The 20,055-nt window shown below is 41.7% G+C and overlaps 1 protein-coding gene across 3 annotated transcripts in view; it reads right to left on the reverse strand.

Moving 5' to 3' along the window:
* Nucleotides 1–20,055, reverse strand: part of ASXL3 (ASXL transcriptional regulator 3) — a 326,363-nt gene that overhangs the window by 121,343 nt on the left and 184,965 nt on the right. For all 3 annotated transcript variants that reach the window (XM_033934243.1, XM_033934244.1, XM_033934246.1), the window contains one exon: nt 12,166–12,287. In XM_033934243.1, coding sequence (XP_033790134.1) covers nt 12,166–12,287 — 122 coding nt within the window. The remainder of the gene's footprint in view (nt 1–12,165; nt 12,288–20,055) is intronic.

A 20,055-nucleotide genomic window follows, 5' to 3' on the forward strand; every position in this document is an offset into this window, starting at 1 on the left:
GGTGCAAAACTTCCCTCTGCTGCTACACCGGAAAATGGAAAGAGAAGTCTCACTTTTTAATGGCAACGCAATGATGTCACTAGGGGGGTCTGGCCGATATGCAGATGGTCGTATTAGCAAAGGTCAGATAATCAAGACTGTACTGTGCAATGTTAGAGATTATTCAAAAAGGTAAGGAAAACAAAATGGAGAATATCATTATGCCTCTATATATGTCCCTGATGTGACTTCACCTTTAGTACTCTGTGCAGTTTTGGTTGCTCCATTTGAAATGGAACTAGAAATATTCAGACAAGGGTGATAAAAATGAAAAAGTAGAAAAAACATCTCACTTATGAAGAAAGACTAGGCAGATTAGGGCTCTTCAGCTTGGAGAAAAACACCTGAGAATGGACATGATAGAAATTTCTAAAATCAAGACGGAAGTGGAATAGTTAAATAGGGGATAGTTATTTAATCTTTCAAATAATACCTAATTTTACAAAGGGAGACTGATACTCAAGGTTCAATCACATCAGGAAACCATAAGAAACAGGACAATAATCCATGAGACCACCGACTAGCAGCTTAAAAGCAAAGCATAGAAAGTTTTCTTTTTAATGTAGGCCTAATTAAGCTGTGGAATCTGTTGGTGGAAAACATAATGGTCAAGATTATTAAAATAGCAGAGTTAAAAAAATAGTTCCTGGAGGAGCAAAATTATTTGCTAGTAGTTGCTTATCCATGAAAATGAGCTATAACATAACATAAAATCAGTTTCTAGACTGCATAACCATGAAATTCTATGTGGTTTACAAAAGATTAAATAATCAACTACAATTGAATGGAAGGGAAAACCTACGACTAATATGAAATATTAGCAACCCAAAAACCTAGAGAACAAACAAGTTTTTAATTGTTTTCTGAAATGCAGATAAGATGTAGAAGTCAGTAATAATTGCTTGAAATCCTTATCCCAAGTAGCTGCCTGGTATGAAAGAGCATGCTCATGATACTTTTTGAATTTACAGCCCCTGACGGGCAGAAAAAAAAAAAAAAAAAAAAGAGCATGAGATCTTCGAGAATGCCTTTGAGTTGAAACAAAGAATGAGTCGATTAAATAATGTGGTGCTTGACCTGTGGAAACTTTATAATAGTCAAACTTCTTCAATAATAGTCAAACTTCTTCAGGTCACATATGAGTCTAACTGCAGCATTCTGAATGATTTACAATTTAAAGATATTTTTATTGATGCCTGCAAGATCGATTTTTTATTTTTATGATTGCAAGATAGATAATGTTGCAATAATCCAACTGACTCAGCACCAGATATTGAACAAGTAATTTAAACGCAGAAATGACAAAATAGGCTCTCAGTGTACACAATTTCCATAACATATGAAAACTTTTCCTTACAACAGAGTCTACTTGGTTTTTTATAGTTAAATTTTGTTCAAGGATCACACCTAAGATTTTAATCGAGGAATGAATTGGGCATAATGTTGCATTTAAAGTCAGGGAATTCTCAAGATGGTTTTGGCATGGTGAAGCAAAGAAAAATGTTGTCTTCTCAGGAATGAGCTTCAATTTAAATTCCAGCATCTACTCTTCGATCATCTTAAATACCTCCTCGGTAATGTGGCTAATATTAGAGACTGAAGATGGAGTCGGAATTATGATGGTAATATCATCAGCGTAACTAAACAATTTAATGCTGAGATTGCATAATTTTGTACCAAGAGAAGAAATATATTTTTATGTATATGAGAGACAGAAAGGGCAACCACATTGTTTTACTTAGGGCCTGTTTTACAAAGCCATGCTAGCGGCTGCAGCACGGTAACGGTCCCGAAGCCCATAGAGATTTAAAGGGCTTCGGGGCTGTTGCCGTGCGGCTTTGTAAAACAGGCCCTTAGTTTTACTCAAAATGATAATCATGTCACATTGTGGTTAGCAGCACCATCAGAACATAGACTACTGCAAGTTGTATCATAGCTGAAGGCCTGAAATAAGACAACCCCTCTCAGGCCAAAACACTTGGTGGTGTGACCAAGTGAGGTGCTACTGCCTTTTTCCTCAGGGGACCCAAAGGGTGGGTTTCTCATTTGTTGTACTCCAGCAAAAGCACAAGTTAAGACTGCAGACTTATTCAGAAGTAAAATTCTTTTAGGGCTCCTTTTACTAAGCCTTTTGCTTAGTAAAACCCAATAAGAACATAAGAACATAAGAAGTTGCCTCCGCTGAGGCAGACCATAGGTCCATCCTGCCCAGCGGTCCGCTCCCGCGGCGGCCCATCAGGCCCATTGCCTGAGCAATGGTCTATACCTATCTATACCCCTCAATCCCTTTTTCTTCTAGGAATCTATCCAAACCTTCTTTGAAACCATTTAAGGTTTTCTTGTCTACAACAGCCTCTGGAAGTGCGTTCCATGTATCCACCACCCTCTGAGTGAAAAAGAACTTCCTAGCGTTTGTTCTAAACCTGTCCCCTTTCAATTTCTCCGAGTGCCCCCTTGTGCTCGTGGTGCCCCTTAATTTGAAAAATCTGTCCCTGTCTACTTTTTCTATGCCCTTCAGGATCTTGAAGGTTTCTATCATGTCTCCTATTTGGGCTTTTTTCCCCCTGATTTTTGGACTCTCACATTTATCTTAATTTAAAAAAAAAAAAAAAGTTTAATGTTGCTGTAAGAAAGGGATAAAGAATCATTAGCCCAAAATGCATGGCAGGTATTTGCCTCAGACTGGTGAACTTTCATAAAAAATGCTGCAAGCATCTCTGATTCCTCCAGAGATATTTAAATAGACCTATTAGGGCAGGGGTCTCCAACTTTTTTTCACATAAAGAGCTGCAACGAGGTCACAAGAAAGCTCCAGGGGCTGCAAAACGATTTCAGGCTTACACATTTGACTTATAAAATAAAATGTAAAATCATTATTCTTATCTTTGTTGTCTAGTGATTTCACCTTTCTATTCATCTTGTTCTTTCTTCCCTTCCTGCCCTGTATGAGTCTTTCACATTCAACTTTCTTCAATTTGTTTTCCTCCTTTTCTAATCTATCTAGTTTCCAACTCTTCTGTTCCCCTCCATCCATAAGCAGGATCACCTCCTTTCTCCTCTCCTCCCCTCCATGGGAACTATCTCCTGGTTTTTGTCTCCCCTTCCCCTCCTCTTCTTTCTCTCCTCCCCATAGCATTCCTGCACCCATAGGCAGGATCACCTCCTTTCTCTTCCCCTCCATGGGCATCATATCCTGCTTTTTGTCTCCCCTTCTTTTCCTCTTTCTATCCTCCCCAAGAGCATTCCTGCACCCAAAGACAGAATCACCTTCATTTCTCCTCTCCTCTTCCATTATGGCACTCATCACCTCCTCACCCCTCCTGGGTCAACATCCTCCCACTCTCAGCTTCCACCAACTGACCACTGTGCTAAGGCATCAAATACATGCTGCTTTCCTGCACCACCTTAGGGCTCTCTGCAGCGTCCCACCCGGAAACAGGAGGTGGGCTGGGATGATGCAGAAAAGCCTCAGGTGGCACAGGAAAGCACTGTAAATTTGGCATGGCAGTACAGCGTTTGGTTGGTGGAAGCCTAGAGTGGGAGAATGCTGACTAGGGGTGGCTTGAGGGCCACAATGGAGGCCTACCGTGGCCGAATGTGGCCCATGTATTGGAGACCTTAAAAAAAATTGATAACTGCACAGGATAGTAAATGCAGCTTTGGTTTATCAAGGGATTTTTTTTCCCCCTACTCCATGATTATAGGAACCATCCCAATCAATCATTCCAAGAGATAGAACAACCATAGAAACGGAAGTAAACTTAAAAATAAGAATTAAAAAAAAAGAACGTGCGAGTGGGAAGGCAAATGTAAAAAAAACTGAACAACAATCAGAGACACAACTTCTTAGCTCCGCTGAAAACTAAGAACTGAGGAGCCGCTTGCCTGCATCTGCTGGGAAGGCACTCACGCATGCGTGGTGCAAGCAGTTCACAAACTTTCTTAAGTTCTTACAGTGGCGATGCACTTTTAAAGCTGTCCGTACTAGGCCTCTGTGGATGACATCATCCACATGTGAGAATATGCTGCCTGCTTGTCCTGGGATAATTACATTTATTGGGGATATTTGGCTGTAAAGGGGAAAAATTAGATTCCAGCAGAATCTGATTGTATTGTGAGGACTGTCCTCCCTCCATTGCTGTTTGGTGGGAAATTTGGCTGACTCATTATAACTTATATTGGCGAAAGCACAAGTGGAACAGCAAATGGCTAGAAATGTAAACAAAAACATTTTTTTCTGGTATATTAGTAAAAGGAGAAAGGCAAAAAATGGAATTGTAAGGCTGAAAGAAGCTACAAACTGCTATGTGGAGACTGTTGAGGAAAAAGCTAACTTGCTAAACAAATACTTCTGAACTATGTTCACAGAAGAAAATCCTGGAGAAGGACCACAACTGGCTGGCAAAGTTACATGTGAGAATGGAGTGGATACTGCACCGTTTATGCAAGAAAATGTTTTTGATCAACTTGAAAAACTGAAGGTGGACAAAGCCATGAGACTGGATGGCATCCATCCAAGGATATTGAGAAAGCTCAGAGAGTTTCTGGCGGGTCTTCTTAAAGATTTGTTCAATAACTCCTTGGGGACAGAAGAGGTTCCGTGTTCCCCTCAGGCCTCTCTTACAATCCTTGGCAATCTAGGGGTACAGTCATGGCAGAAATGATCCCCAGTTGTTCCTGCTGGCTCTGCTCTCAAAATGGCTGCTAGGAGATAATTTTTCATAGCATATAGTCCTCACAGTCAGTGACATCAATGTACTTTTTTATTCTGAATTGCGCATCAGACTGGTAAAATGTCCTCAGTGTAGAGGAGGAAGCCTCTGCTTGCCCTGGATCGGTAGCATGAAATGTTGCTACTCCTTGGGTTTTGGCCAGGTACCAGTGACCTGGATTGGCCAACATGAGAACAGGCTACTGGGCTTGATGGATCATTGGTCGGACCCAGTAAGGCTATTCTTTTGTTCTTATGACTTCTTTACCCTATTTTATTAAGAATCCATACTGTATCATACTTGTTCTCATCAGTTTTATAACTAAACTAGTCTTTAAGCCCGTTACATTAACGGGTGCTAGAATAGATGTATCTGTCTGTCTTTCTTTCTGTCTCTTTATCTCCTTAGCCGCTGTCTGTCTTTCTTTCTGTGTGTGTCTCTCTCTCCTTAGTTGCTTTCTGTCTGTCTTTCTTTCTGTCTCTCTCTCTGGCCCCCTGCCTATCTCTCTCTGGCCCATCCGAGCAAACCAAAATCGCAGCCTGCCCCCCAGCAACACCCCTACCCCCAAAGCAGCCCCTTTTCCCTCTCCTCCTCTACATCTTTCTGTCTGTCTCTCTCCCTGGCCCCCTGCCTATCTCTTTCTACCTCTGACCCCACTGTACAACCCAAAGCTTCCTGTGCCCCTGTCCCTTTCTGACTCTCCTTACTTCCAAGCTTGCTATCCACGCAGTACCACCCTAAACATCCCCCCCATGGCAGCTTGCACTGGTATCCCCTCTTTGTGGTTTAATCAGAAGCTATAAATCACTAATCAGGGCAGCAATCTACAAAATACATCCTCAGCCCAGCACTATTCAACCTGACTTACAGCAGCATCTCGTTTCACACGGAGCCCTCAGTCCATGATTCTCCAGCTTCTGCCTGCCCCCCAGCACCCCCCCAAAAACAGGCCCTTTTCCCTCTCCTCCTCCACTTCCCTGCAGTAGCAGCTGGACGCCTCGCAGCACTTTGAAGGACACTCTCCTGCCGTTGCTCTCACTGCCGCATGCACCGCAAATTGAACATGGCCATGGAGTCAGACACCACAGCGGCAGGGAACACGCAGTTGTAAGTGCGCATGCACGCTTAGGGTTTTATTATAGAGGATACAAAACAGGAAACATCTAAATGCTACTTTCTCTTTTTACTTGTGCACAGTTTAGGTAAGTTTTGGGGGTGGGACAATTTGGGATATTGTATTTCCTCAGGGTATGGTAGTTTGTGAGGTGTTGAGGCAGATGTGTGTGGAGGGGGGCATGATTAAGGGTGAGCAGCCGAATTCTGGATGGATAGGAGGGGAACAAGATGACTAAGTGGAAGGCCTGAGAGTAGGGAGTTACAGTAGTCTAAGTGCGAGGTGATGAGGGGTGGATAAGTGTTTTGGTAGTGTGCTCAAAGAGGAAAGGTTGGATTTTGATACTATTATAGAGGAAGAAGCAGCAGGTTTTAGCGATATGTTGTATTTGGGCGGTAGAGAAAGGAGTCAAATATTAAAATGTTGTCCACAGAGATGGAGAATGGGGGAAGCAGAGAAGTGGGGTTAGGCAGGAAGATGAGCAGCTCTGTTTTAGCCATATTCAATTTTAGATGGCGGTGAGACATCCAGGTGGCAATTTCGGACAAGCAGGCTGAGACTTGGGTCTGAGTTTTAGTAGAGATATTTGGCATAGAGAAGTAGATCTGGGAATCATCAGCTTAGAGGTGATACTGGAAGCCATGGGAGGAGATCAGCGCTCCAAGTGAGCAAATGTAGATTGAGAAAAGGAGTGGTCCCAGGACAGAACCTTGAAGTATACCAATCGATAGGGGGAAGGCTGTGGAGGAGGAACCACCATTGCATACACTGAAGGTGCGATGGGAGAGATAGGAAGAAAACTAGGAGAGGAATCCCAATAAGGACAGTGTATCAAGGAGTAGGCAATGATCAACAGTATCAAAGGCAGCAGACAGATCGAGAAGGATGAGGATAGAGTAGAGGCCTTTGGATCTGGCCAAGAACAGGTCATTGGAAACTTTAGTAAGGGCAGTTTCTGTGGATTGCAGTGGGCGAAAGCCTGACTGAAGTGGATCCAGAATAGCATGTTATGAGAGAAAGTCCAGGGATGACAGAGGGCGAAATAGCACCAAGTAGGTGAGTGGGAATCAGAGGAGCAGGTAGTGGGTTTAGAGGATGAGAGAAGAAGTGTGGTTTCCTCCTCAGTGATCTCAGAGAAAGAGGAGAGGGTATCAGGTAGCAGAAGGGGCAGATGGAGGGAGGGGAGGGGGAAGCAGCCTGGTTGAGAACTCAAGGTGAATCTTTTGAATCTTATTCTAGAAGAACTCTCTCATTGTCTGGGGAGAAATTGAAGGGGGGATAGGCGGTGAGGGCGCTCTGAGTAGGGAGTTTAGTGTGGAAAAAAAGACATAAGCACCAAGATGCAGAATCACTAGCATCGAGGTCTGACTTTCAACATATATAAAGATAAGAGCATTTTTTTCCGCTTGTGTTCCAATTTCATTTCAAGGGGTATATTGTTATACATTTTCTACACAATTGAAAGCATCTGTTGATATATAGGACAGGAGATACAGTATGACACCCTTTTCATATATTCTTTATTAGTTTTATGTTAAATATTAAAAATAATGTTACTATCATCTTATATCACATATATATTTTGGGTGGTAGGAAAAAAAATTCACTTATGATATTGTTTACCTGTTTTCACCACATGCCCTGTTCCTTTCAGCTTACAGAGAGCTTTTTTGCTCCTGGACAGACATTTCTTGACACCTTTTGCATACTTCTTTAAAAATTTCATTAGGTTGGAAATAATAATAGTCATACAAAAGAAAAAAAAACAAACATTGGCCATTAAAGTCAAATGGTAAAACACAGACTTCCATTTGGTATAGTAATAAGAAACTTGCTTTAATCATACTGGATTTTCTAAGTTTAGATTCTTGCTTTGTGGAGCGAAAGCAAGATTTTACTGATGAACATTAACAACATTCTAAATCCTATTTTCTAAAAGATTTCTCCCATTTTGGGATTTACAGTAAATACTTTTGAAACTGGACCCCCTACTGCCTCAAAGCTGTACTACAGTTGTCACCAGAGCACAAAACCTCATTAACTTCTCAAAACTGAAAATAATTTGTGACATTTGTGCCACTCTCCAACTGATCAGCATGGTACTGTCATAAGCATTCCTAAAAGACAGACCTCTGCTTAATGAACCTAACCTTTAGAGAAAATATGAAACAAATATTTAGTGGCCTAGTGTTTAGAATCCCTGCCTCAGCACTCTGAGGTTGTGGGTTCATTTCCTGCACCACTCCTTGTGACCCTGGGCAAGTCACTTGACTCTGCTGATCCAGGTACCATAGTTAAATTGTGAGCCCATCAGGATAGATAGGGGAGTATGTGGCGCAGTGGTTAAAGCTACAGCTTCAGCATCCTGAGGTTGTGGTTTCAAACCCCTGCTGCTCCTTGTGACCCTGGGCAAGTCACTTAATCCCCCCACTGCCCCAGGTATATTAGATAGATTGTGAGCCTACTGGGACAGACAGGGAAAATGCTTGAGTACCTGAATAAACACATGTAAACTGTTCTGAACTCCCAGGGGAAAACGGTATAGAAAATTGAATAAATAAATAGTTAGAGTACCTGAATGTAAACCACTTTGAATAGAAGTGGTATATAAGAAATGTCAAAAAAAACATACCTTTAAAAAAATATTCTATGACCTTCCCCCCCAAATGTTTGTCATTCAATTGAACATAGAAATCAGAGATTAACCCTAAGAAAATGTCTTTGTCATCATTGTTTTAAGGATCTAATTTTGAAAAAATCTGAAAGGCAAAAACTGTGCTTTTCTTTTTAAATCTTTATTAAATTTTCAAAGCTGCCAAAAAGTGCAATACAATATACATACCAATAATAATAAACAAATAAGCACTTATAATCAATCAGTATCCATACAACAATAAACCTCCCCACCCAACCGACATTTTCCTCAAGGAATAAAGTCACATGAAAGATATACCCTCCTCCCCCCCCGGATGTGTGTGTAATATACCAACAGAAATAAGGATAAAAGACAACTATAACGACTCCACCAAAGATGTCAATGGCCCCCCAACTAACTTGAATTTTTTAAAATGCCCCAGCATTTGCGCATTCATTTTCTCATACTTATAGCTTAAGCACAAATTCACCCACCAAAAAGTAAAACTGAGGCGATTGCAGTTTTTCCTATTGCGAGTAACCATTTGCATGGCTATCCCAGTCATAATAAGGAAAAGCCGATATTTATATCGGTCCAAAGGGGGTTTAATATGCAACATCATCCCACATAAAACTGTGCTTTTCTATCTATCGTGGATCGCATATCTAATACAATTAGGTTTTTCTTTTGGTTATAATAACCAAGCTGACTGATGCCTTCTTTTCATAAACTTTCCAGCTTTGGTTATGCATTTGCAGATTTACATACAGAACAGGGCATATATTATTTTTCAAACATATTTATTTTCTTAGCTACAGGCACCAAGAGAGTAGGTTGTATGCTTTGTTTATACAATAAGGGATTGGGACTATATAATGCCTTTTTGTAGTTATACAACCACACTAAAAGTGGTTTACATATGTACATAATAAACGGAAAGCACTGTGTTAAGGTTTTAGAAAATAAAAATGTATTAAAAGAAAACTAGCAAAAAGCTAGGTAGAGGTGAACCCTCTGTTATGCAAAGAACTTTTGGAATTAATAAAGTCACTTCCTTCAGCTTTGTACTAACTGTTTACAAGCTGAAACCCATAAGCCATTTGCAGTTAAAGTAATCTCTTTATTACAATGATACCTCCATAAATACAGAGGGGGGGGGCATGCTCAAAGCCATGGGCTGACTATTGGACTGAGGCTGTCTAGTTGATTCACTGAAGACTTTTCACAATTCTGTGACAACCTCACGAGTTACTACAGTCTTGTGAGGTTGCTGTGGGAACTTGCAGCGTCCATTTCCTTTAGCAGCTCTACACGGGGCAGAAGCGTAGGAGGATTGCTCCTGCCCCAGTTCACTGCTGAACCACTAGGGCTTGCAAGTTAGGCCTATTCAAGTGCATGAGGCAGGAGGAAGGTGGAATGGGGCGGAGCCAGCCAGGACAGGACATGGGAGGGGTTGTTCCTGTCCCAGGTCAGCGGTGGACCACTAGGGCTCAAGGAAGGCATGGAGTGGCCTGCATAGGCTCGGGGGTGGGGGGCACAGAGCTGGCCAGGAGAGGACACAGGTAGGGTTGCTTCTGTCCCAATTCACTTTTGGACCACCAAGGCTCGGCAGGCTCAGGGGAGGCCTGCAATGGGTCAGGGAGAGGGTGGGGGCAGAGAGCCAGCTGGGGTAGGATAAGGAGGGATTGCTCCTGTCCCAGCTCACCACTGGACCACCAACACCTATTCCTGAATACAAACCCTAGATTTATACTTGAGTTAACATTTTTTTTTCCACTTTTTGGGGAGTAAAAAGGTTACCTCAGTTTATATTTGGATTGGTTGATAATCGAGTATATAAGATAATCAACAAATGCATTAAGTTAGTCCAATAAAAAGGTATCGTCTTATTTCCTTTATTTCTACATAATATCTTTAAAAGTGGACTAACACAGCTACCACACCACCTTACAAGTCTAAGAAACAGGGATCTCCATAGATGTCAAACAGCCCGACTAAGTCACTTCTAGACTGGCCTTGTTTCCTCCAACCAGGAGTGAAATATTCTTGGTCACAGGCTTGGACTAATCTCATTAGTGAGGACACCTGTAGTCCATAGGCTGTGATCTGTATTAGTGGCTGCATTACCACCAGTTGCCATAAGGTGTCACAGTTTCCCAGACAATACTAATCAAGTTTTATAATAGAAGAGAAATGTGAAGGAAGATGGAAAGAATATAAATTCTAGTTATTACACAAAAGGCCTAATCCTGAGCCATTGCAGTGGCCAATTAAACACTGGTGCTGGTGTTCAAAGTACATACATATATTCATTGTCACTATACATTTAAGCAGTTGTGCAGAATATATGTACAATGTGGTCATCCTGAATTTATGACTCCTTTTACTGCATTGCCGCGCACACTAACCCCATGCCAAGAACTAACGCTAGGTCAATGCTGGCATTAGCGTCTAGTGCGCGTGGCAATGCAGCGCGCGCTAAAACCGCTAGCGCAGCTTAGTAAAAGGAGCCCTTAGTTTAGGTTATGGCCTTAATGTATATATTATATAGATAATGGCCAAATATTGCTACTGAGAGGATAATTTCTTGGACCTCTGTCTCTCCACCCTCCCTCTGCCCATTTATTATACAGATAGCATTGGAGATTTCAGTTGTATTTAAAGCTCTATATTATAAAATATAATATAAAATCTGCAGATAGAGAAGTCATATGTTTACCAGCTAAAGTTATGTCATATAAAATATTTCAAAGGACTAATAAAATTATAAAGAAATTCCAATAAGATTTAATGGGAAGCACAAAATTAAACCACAATTTTTAACAGAGGAGCAGGTGCTTCGTAGAAAATGTGTTTCATCTACAAAATTAACTTCCAAGATGGGCTCTAAGAATACCTCTCTTCCCTGCAAATACATGTCCTACTGAGCTATCTCAAGGTGGAATGTCAAGATTTTGACATCTGAGAACCCAATAATTAAAAAAAAAAAAAGTATACAGACTATCCAAGGGGCTCATTTTCAGAGCACCTCAGACACACAAAGTGCCACCGGTTTCTACAGTACTTTGTGAGTCTAAGTGCTTTGAAAATAGTTTAGTGCTTTGTGTGTCTAAGGGCTCCTTTTACTAAGCTGCGATAGCGTTTTTAGCGCACGCAGAATTTTAGTGCGTGCTAAACCCACTATCGCAGCTTAGTAAAAGGAGCCCTAAGTGCTTTGAAAATTGTTTAGCTTTCCAAAATGAATTAGCTCTTGTGAAGATATGGCTTTTCCTGTTTTAACTGACAATACAAAATGAAAAAAATGTAATCACAGTTTTAATTGCCGGATATGCTAAGGCTTTCTCTCTCTCTTCATGAATGAGAAAAAATTTGATAAACAAGACCCTGAGTATCATGAATCAAGACCCTGAGTATTATGAGTATGACCCTGCGTATCATTCCCTTTGATAGCAGTAAAATGTATTTTCTGTTTGTGACTTGTTATTTTAAATTTTGGGTCAAAAGTTTTTTTTAATTTACATGAACTATCAGAAGCTGAAGTACAGAAATATATGAGGGGTGTACATATTCAGATGTTTTGAAAAGTTTTTCCTCCTCCTAGCTATTTTTAAAACTTCTCAAGAACTATGAATATAATCAATGTGTTAAAAAAGAGAATCTCTTACCTGTTTTAATGCCTTTTTGGTGTGCTGCTGGAAGGAAGACACGAGCTTGCTTTGCACTGCTGAATTTGTAATGCCTGAGTCTCTATTGGAAGACGCTTCTTCGCATACCTGCTTTGGGCAAACTAAGAATAAAAAAAGGGGGAAGCAGTTTAAGGAAATATGTTGCATTACTTTAGCTCAATGTGATTGATTCTCACAGTAGCTCCAATTATTTTATCTACATCTGGAGTCCTGGTATCTGCTCATAAAGGCATGTTTCCAAAGATAGAATATAAATAAATTAATAGAATTTTTGTCTGAACCTTCGGAATGCAACCGGGTACTACAAACTTCCGGCTACTATCATCTTCATCGGTCCAATTTTTATTGATTTTTATAATTATTTCTATTTTCTTCAATGTTGCAATTTAACTTATAATCTAACAAGAAGAGAGCCACTTAACTTATAGTGGATTATCACTCAACTTTCCTTCACCTCTCCTGACATGCATGTTTGAAATGGAATTTTTCTTCAGGGTCGAGGGAAAAAATTTGAGGAGGCTATCAACTGCATTGTTACAATGCCTTTATGAGCAGATACCAGGACTCCAGATGTAGATAAAATAATTGGAGCTACTCTGAGAATCAATTACATTGAATGAATAGTAGTGGCAGAAGTATATAAGGCATTACATTAGCTGACATCTTGGATACCTCTTTGCTTCTTATTCTAGCTGACCTGGGAGTTCCTTATCTTATTATTAGTACTCTCTAGAAGAAAAAGTATTTGCTAGTGGTTAATACTGGCTGAAAGATTTGTATGTATATATTTTTGGCTTGGCACTTTCCTTCTACTTCTTTGGCTGAAAGATTTGTATGTATATATTTTTGGCTTGGCACTTTCCTTCTACTTCTTTGGGCTTCCAGTTCACTTAAAACAGGCCCAACTATATAAGATTTGTTCCTATTTATATATTCTTTCTCCTCTAACTGCCAGTGCCACCAGAATTCAGCTAGCACAGTCCCTATGCCTCTTATACTGGACCTCTTGGGGTTACTTATGAACTGTTGATGGACGAGACTCTCTTCTCTACTTCCACAGCAATCCTACCCTTGACAGACTCTGGAGAGCAGAACCTTGGTCTAGGACAGGGATAGGCAATTCTGGTCCTTGAGAGCCACAGGCAGGTCAGGTTTTCAGGATATCCACAATAAATATGCACGAGATAGATTTGCACCTCAAGGAGGTAGTGCATGCAAATCCATCTCATACATATTCATTGTGGATATCCTAAAAACCTGACCTGCTTATGGCTCTCAAGGACCGGAATTGCCTACCCCTGGTTTAGGATTCCAACCCAGGTCTATCCATAAGGTGGTACACAGCTATAACTGGGAGCCAGGCCAGGCTTAGATCCACTGAAGAATTAATGAACTATTTGTACTAAGAAGAATTATAAAGCCATTTAAAGCAGCGGTCCTCAACTCTATCCTGGAGGACCACCAGGCCATTCGTGTTTTCAGGATAGCCCTAATGAACATGCATGGAGCAGATTTTGCATGCCTGTCACTTCCTTTATATGCAAATCTCTCTCATGCATATTCATTAGGGCTAGCCTGAAAACCCAATTGGCCTGATGGTCCTCCAGGACAGGGTTAGGGACCACTGATTTAAAGTACAAAAAAACGTATTTGATGATATTCTTTTAACAAATTATAAAAAAGATAAGTTGTTATTGATTGTTTCCTTGCCCTGTTTCAGATTTATACACTTAGTTAATTAAAATGATGACCTTCCCACACAGTGTCTTATGGATGCCCTTATTGTTCTATGAAGGGACACAAATATCTAGTGTCCAGGGTTGGATTACCAACCTATGAATTGCAGGTGCACCACCATTTATTTCCATGCATGTCTAAGACGGAATGGCCAACATAAATCTCTGTTTTATTCTTTTAAGTATAATATAAGGAAAAAAAAGTATAAAATGTACTGTATACAAGACAGCAAAAGTCTAATCCCAGCACACCAAAATGCAGACAAATGTTGCACTCTCTGCACTAACAGATTTAGGCCCTGATTCTGCATAGGATGCCCGGGAGAGGCGTCCTATTCAGAATCGGGCCTACACTAAACCCCGATTCTGTAACCGGTGCCCATATTACAGACTCTGGTTAGAGAATCGGGTTAGATTAGACACGGCCCGCTACACTTATCGCGGCAAGGGATCTCTCTGCCGCTATAAGTATAGTGGGCCGCGGCCGCCATTCCGATTGCCGGCAGGAGGGTGCCCAAACCCTCCTGCCGGAAGATGCCCCCCCTGACACTACCGACAGCCCCCCCCCCCGACACTACCGATCACTGGCAGGAGGGTGCCCAAACCCTCCTGCTGCCCCCCCCACCCCCCGACTACCAATCATCAGCAGGAGGGTGCCCAATCCCTCCTGCCGGAAGACGCACCCCCTCCGCACCCCCCCTGGGCCAATCAGGCCTTAGACTTAGTGGGGATGGGCGGACACACTATGCCTAAGGCCTGATTGGTCCAGGCTTCAATATAGGCGGCTTGCCTGGGGAGCATTTTTATAAAAAACGTGCATCCCGATTGACTGATTAGACAGCTGTAGGACACCTACAGCTGCCTAAAATCGGGACGCACTTTGTAGAATCAGGGCCTTAAAGTCTGCAAGTATCTGATTTGCTTCCCCTACCCCAGTGTTTGCAAGCCTGGTATTGAAAGACAAGCATTCAAGATCAATAAACCAAAGATGAAGCATCTGGAAACTTAATACTTCTCTATTTTAAAACAATAATAAAGGGTTTGAGGCCAGCTCTGACCAGTTTCAAGTGTACAGTATAGTGTGCACTTTCATCATCAAACATTTCAGAGCACTAATGTGTAGAAAAGTGACAAAGGAGTCCAAAATGCTGCTTGAATATTCAAAGAGAGTTTCTCCTTGTTGATATACAATTATATTCTAATGTAATTGCTTTATATTCTGTTTCTCTATTGATGAAAGCTTTGGAAACTACTCTTTTTTTCCTAGTTTGAGCTCTTTATTCCATTACAATAAACTGTTTTACACTTGAAACTTCTACAAAGATAACACAACAATGTGAGAACGATACAGCAATTAGCACAACTCGCATGTTGAAGACAGTAACAAAGAGATGAAAATCACAAGGTTGCTGTATAAAAGAGGAGTTCAAATTTGGGCACAGGAAGAGAAACAGTTTTTCTTCCCTGCAGCTACTTCCTCATTTTTTTTTTTTTTTGGCTACATAGACTAGGCCAGTGGTCTTCACTAATTTTTAAGCTGGGGTCACTTTGGATCCAAGTGAGCTGAGGAAAGCCACCAAATATTTTCCGAATATTGCTGAGCAGTGTGTGTCAGTGTCATACATCCTCACTAGTTTGCATTAGAGAATGACATGGGGACAAATTGTCCCCATCCCCGTGGAGACTCATTTTCCTGCCTCATCCCCCACAAGTTATTTTCCTGTCCCTACCCCCATTCCTGCAAGCTGCACCCTCATCTTTACAAGTCTCAAACACTTTAATATCATAAGTGTTTGAGGCTTGTGCAGTTAAGGCAGAGCTTATAGGAATGGGGCAGGAACAGGGACAGCAACAAAACTCATGGGGATGGGACGGGGAAATTGAGTTCCTGCGGGGACGGGGACAAATTTGTCCCCATGTCATTCTCTAGTCTGTATCTCTTTCAAAAGCTCACCATTGCCTACACAATATTAAAACAGTTTTAAAACAAATTTGCCCACTGAATTTCTGAATGAGGCTACAAATACTTGAGGTGCAACACTTAAAAGGTAAAAAGAGAAACACATTTCCACATTTACTATGCAAATTATAAATATATCGGAGATGCATGTCTCCCAAAGTTGCTTTCTCTATCAATTTTTCTTGCTCTCTCCATCAATTGCCCAATCTTCATTTACCTTCTTCACCCAGTCTCCAAATTCATGCTCTTTCCCTCAGTCCCCAGCATTCCATTCCCACTCCAAGTCCTGCTCTCCCTTCCTTTCCATATTTGCCTAAAAACCTATACCCTTCTCAGTTTGGCACATCTCTCTGAGTATATATATTATGTTAATCTGATTTTCTAGTCCGCCTTTACCTATTCAGTTCAAAGTTGGATTACATTATAAAAGGTTGTGTTAGTTACCTAGAAAGTTACAATGAATAATTTGACACGGACATTCAATAGAGTTGCTAGTACAGGTAGATCAATACAGGTACTAATACAGTTTGGTCACAGTTACAAATACAGTGGAACCTCAGTTTGTGAGTAATGCAGTTTGCGAGTGTTTTGCAAGATGAGCAAAACACTCAGCAAACTTTTGTCTCGCAATACAGCTGCAGGAAGTACCACTTCTGGGGGAATCTTCTTCTATCTGCCGGCCAGCCTTCCATGTGCGTGATCATATGCAACGTGCAGGTGGGATGGCACTCGGCTGCATAGGCTCAGATAGGCTCTCCAACATGCAGAAGGCACCCGGCGTGGAAGGCTGGTCGGCGGACGGAAGAGACATATCCCCGAAGCGGCACTGCGGGATTCTTCAGTGACTGGTGGACGGAGGAGGAGGTGCTGCAGCCCTGGCACCTGACAGGTACAGACCCCTGGGCCACCACTCGCCACTTCATCGGCACCTTTTAGTTCTGGAACGAATTGTCAGTGTTGGCATTATGGCCTATGGGAAACGTTGCTTTGATATACGAGTACTTTGGATTACGAGCATCCTTCTGGAACGAATTATGCTCGTAAACCAAGGTACCACTGTACATAGTTACAAGTTCAAGTTCCAGGAGTTGCATTAGACCTCTGTCACTCTACCCTTTTAGAATTGCCATTATAGTTACTTCAGGGTTGGCTCCCTGTCTTGATACAGAAATGCTTTATAAAGTTTTCCGAGTCTGATTTAATGGTTACTGGACTAAAGCGCGCCGGATAATCGCGCGCGGACAAAGACGCTAAGACAAATGCATGCAGGTTGTCAGCATGCCAGATTAAAAGGTAACTTTAAAGCGCTCTGAGGGGGGATTTAGAAGTGTTGCTGCTGCTTTTGGGGGGGGGGGAACGCCCCACTTATAGAGGAAACTGTAATTTTTCACTAAAACACTGGGAAAAATTACACTTTCCTCTCTAAAATGGGGGGGTGGTTTCCCCCCCACACACCCTCAGAGCACTTTAAAGTTACCTTTTAATCCGGTGCGCTGACATCCTGCGCACATTTGTCTTAGCGGCTTTGTCCTCATGCAGTTTTTGTCTATGAACCGATTTAATGGTCACAATATCGTAGTGTAAATGGTAGTTGGTTCCAGCACTTTGTTAATTGATATTGGATAGATAAAGTAATTTGCATGGTAGACTTTGCTGGGAATTTTAAGTGTTGGAAAGATTTCTGGTGGAATATCTGTTGGAGGCGACCTGAAGTAAAATGGCCAACTCTGTTAGACAGTTGAAGGCATGGCCAGTCAAGATCATAAAGGCAGTGATGCCTAATTTAAACTTGATCCTTATGGTTATGGGCAGCCAATGTAGTTTCATGTAGTAGGGCTTAAGGCAGTGGTCTCAAACTCAGCATGAGATGGCACTGTCTAGAGCAGTGGTCTCAAACTCAAACCCTTTGCAGGGCCACATTTTGGATTTGTAGGTACTTGGAGGGCCTCAGAAAAAATAGTTAATGTCTTATTAAAGAAATGACAATTTTGCATGAGGTAAAACTTTTTATAGTTTATAAATCTTTCTTTTTTAGCTAAGTCTTAATAATAATATCATTTATAGCTAAAGAGACATATGATCAAGAAACTTTTATTTTACTTTTGTGATTATGATAAACATACTGAGGGTCTCAAAATAGTACCTGGCGGGCCGCGAGTTTAAGACCACTGGCTTAAAGTGTTTCGATTTCCATAGTCCATATACGAGTCCTACTGATGCATTTTGAACAAGTTGTAGACCCGATAGCAATGTCTCATTTCAAGGAAAGACTGTTCATGAAATGTAAGGAATATATAGTTTTTCCCTGTGTTTTGGGGCTAGCAATTGCCAACAGCATTCTAAAACTTTGTGGGCTACCATATGAAAGTCTATAAGCTCCTTTTACAAAGGTGCGCGCTAGTGGTTTTAGCGCACACTAAAATGCCGCACACGCTAGCCGCTACTGCCTCTTTTTAAGCAGGCGGTAATTTTTCGGCTAGCACACGCTAATCTTGTGCGTGCGCTGGAAACACTAGCACACCTTAGTAAAAGGAGCCCTATGTTATAAACGTTAAAAAGGAAGGCGGTCATATCACAAACAACAACTGTAGCAAAAAGATAAAACAGATTTGACAGAGAGAATGTGAATGATGTATAAAGAGGGTGCCCATGCACCTGACAAAGGTGACTGACCAGAGTGGAGGCTTTGGTCAGACACTGAGCCGACGGGCAGCCAGTCAGGCACAGCTTTGATAGGATAGACCAGGGATCTCAAAGTCCCTCCTTGAGGGCCGCAATCCAGTCTGGTTTTCAGGATTTCCCCAATGAATATGCATTGAAAGCAGTGCATGCACATAGATCTCATGCATATTCATTGGGGAAATCCTGAAAACCCGACTGGATTGCGGCCCTCAAGGAGGGACTTTGAGACCCCTGGGATAGACACAATGCCCATGTGTACAAATATCCTACCACTCACCACACCTCCAATGTAGTTGCTCTCTCTGGCACTCCCAGGGAAGAGGCAGTTAATATGTCTTCAATTAAAGATAGTTTAGTGATACACTGACAGCTGAAATTTCTTAAAATCGGTCTAGGGCAGGGGTCAGCAACCTTTTTACAGCAAAGAGCCAATTTATCCAAATTATTTGACCCAAGATTTACAAAAAATTGCAAGGTTTAGCTTCTTTCCCCTCCAACCCCTCACACATCCCTCCCTCCCCTGCCCATAGCCAAGGTTCTCTCCCCTCTTCAGACCCCGACCCTTTAATCTCCCTCACAACCCAACGATTCCCCCCCCAGACCTACCAAGGGACCTGGTGGTCCAACGGGAGTCTTTGTGGCAGGAGCGTGGCCCTCTCTCTCCTGTCTCCTCGCGGCTGCCTTCTAAAATGGCTGCTGTGATCTCTTGCGGCAACTTGTGCTATTACAGGAAATACCGCAAGCAGCTGCGAGAGGTCATGGCAACCATTTTAGAAGGCAGCCGCAAGGAGGCAGGATTGAGAGGGCCATGCTCCTGCCACAAAGACTCCCACTGGACCAACAGGTACGAGCCGCAGGTTGCCGACCCCTGCTCTAGGGCAAAAGACCTAAACAATAGGTAGCAATCTGTTTTCACTGCAAATTCAACAAGCAATACAGGCTTTTTCACAAAGCATGCAAAACTCGACACAGGCCATGTCCCAGCAAATATGCCTGCATCAGGAGTTCGAGTGAACTATTACTATAACCGTGTAATTTGAAACTTGGATCTGCATGAGCAGGCAGTCTTTCGACTCAAGGACAAGCACCTTTAATTAAGAATTCTGGTTAGCACTGATGTCTCAATTTTGCCAGATATTGTAAGAGTGCACTCAGACACCTGATGAAGGCATACCTACTGAAACACAACTTGTATCAAGTCTTATATGCTCCACCAGAAAACTTGTATTACTTGCTAGATCCACAACAAACAGTCTGCTAACTATTGCACATCTCCTTGGCAATCCTCTTTTTATTTATCGTCCCTAGGTTTAACTATATTTCTTGTTAATAAATAGAAATTTAAGAAAGAAAATAAAATAAGATACTACCCTTTTTATTGGACTAACTTACCGTATTTTTCGCTCCATAAGACATACTTCCCCCCCCCCAAAAAAAAGTGGGTGGAAATGTCTGTGCATCTTATGAAGCAAATGTAACAATTTTTTACCC

Source organism: Geotrypetes seraphini, chromosome 2 (genome assembly GCF_902459505.1).
Source record: "Geotrypetes seraphini chromosome 2, aGeoSer1.1, whole genome shotgun sequence".
In the NCBI taxonomy this organism is placed as follows: domain Eukaryota; kingdom Metazoa; phylum Chordata; class Amphibia; order Gymnophiona; family Dermophiidae; genus Geotrypetes; species Geotrypetes seraphini.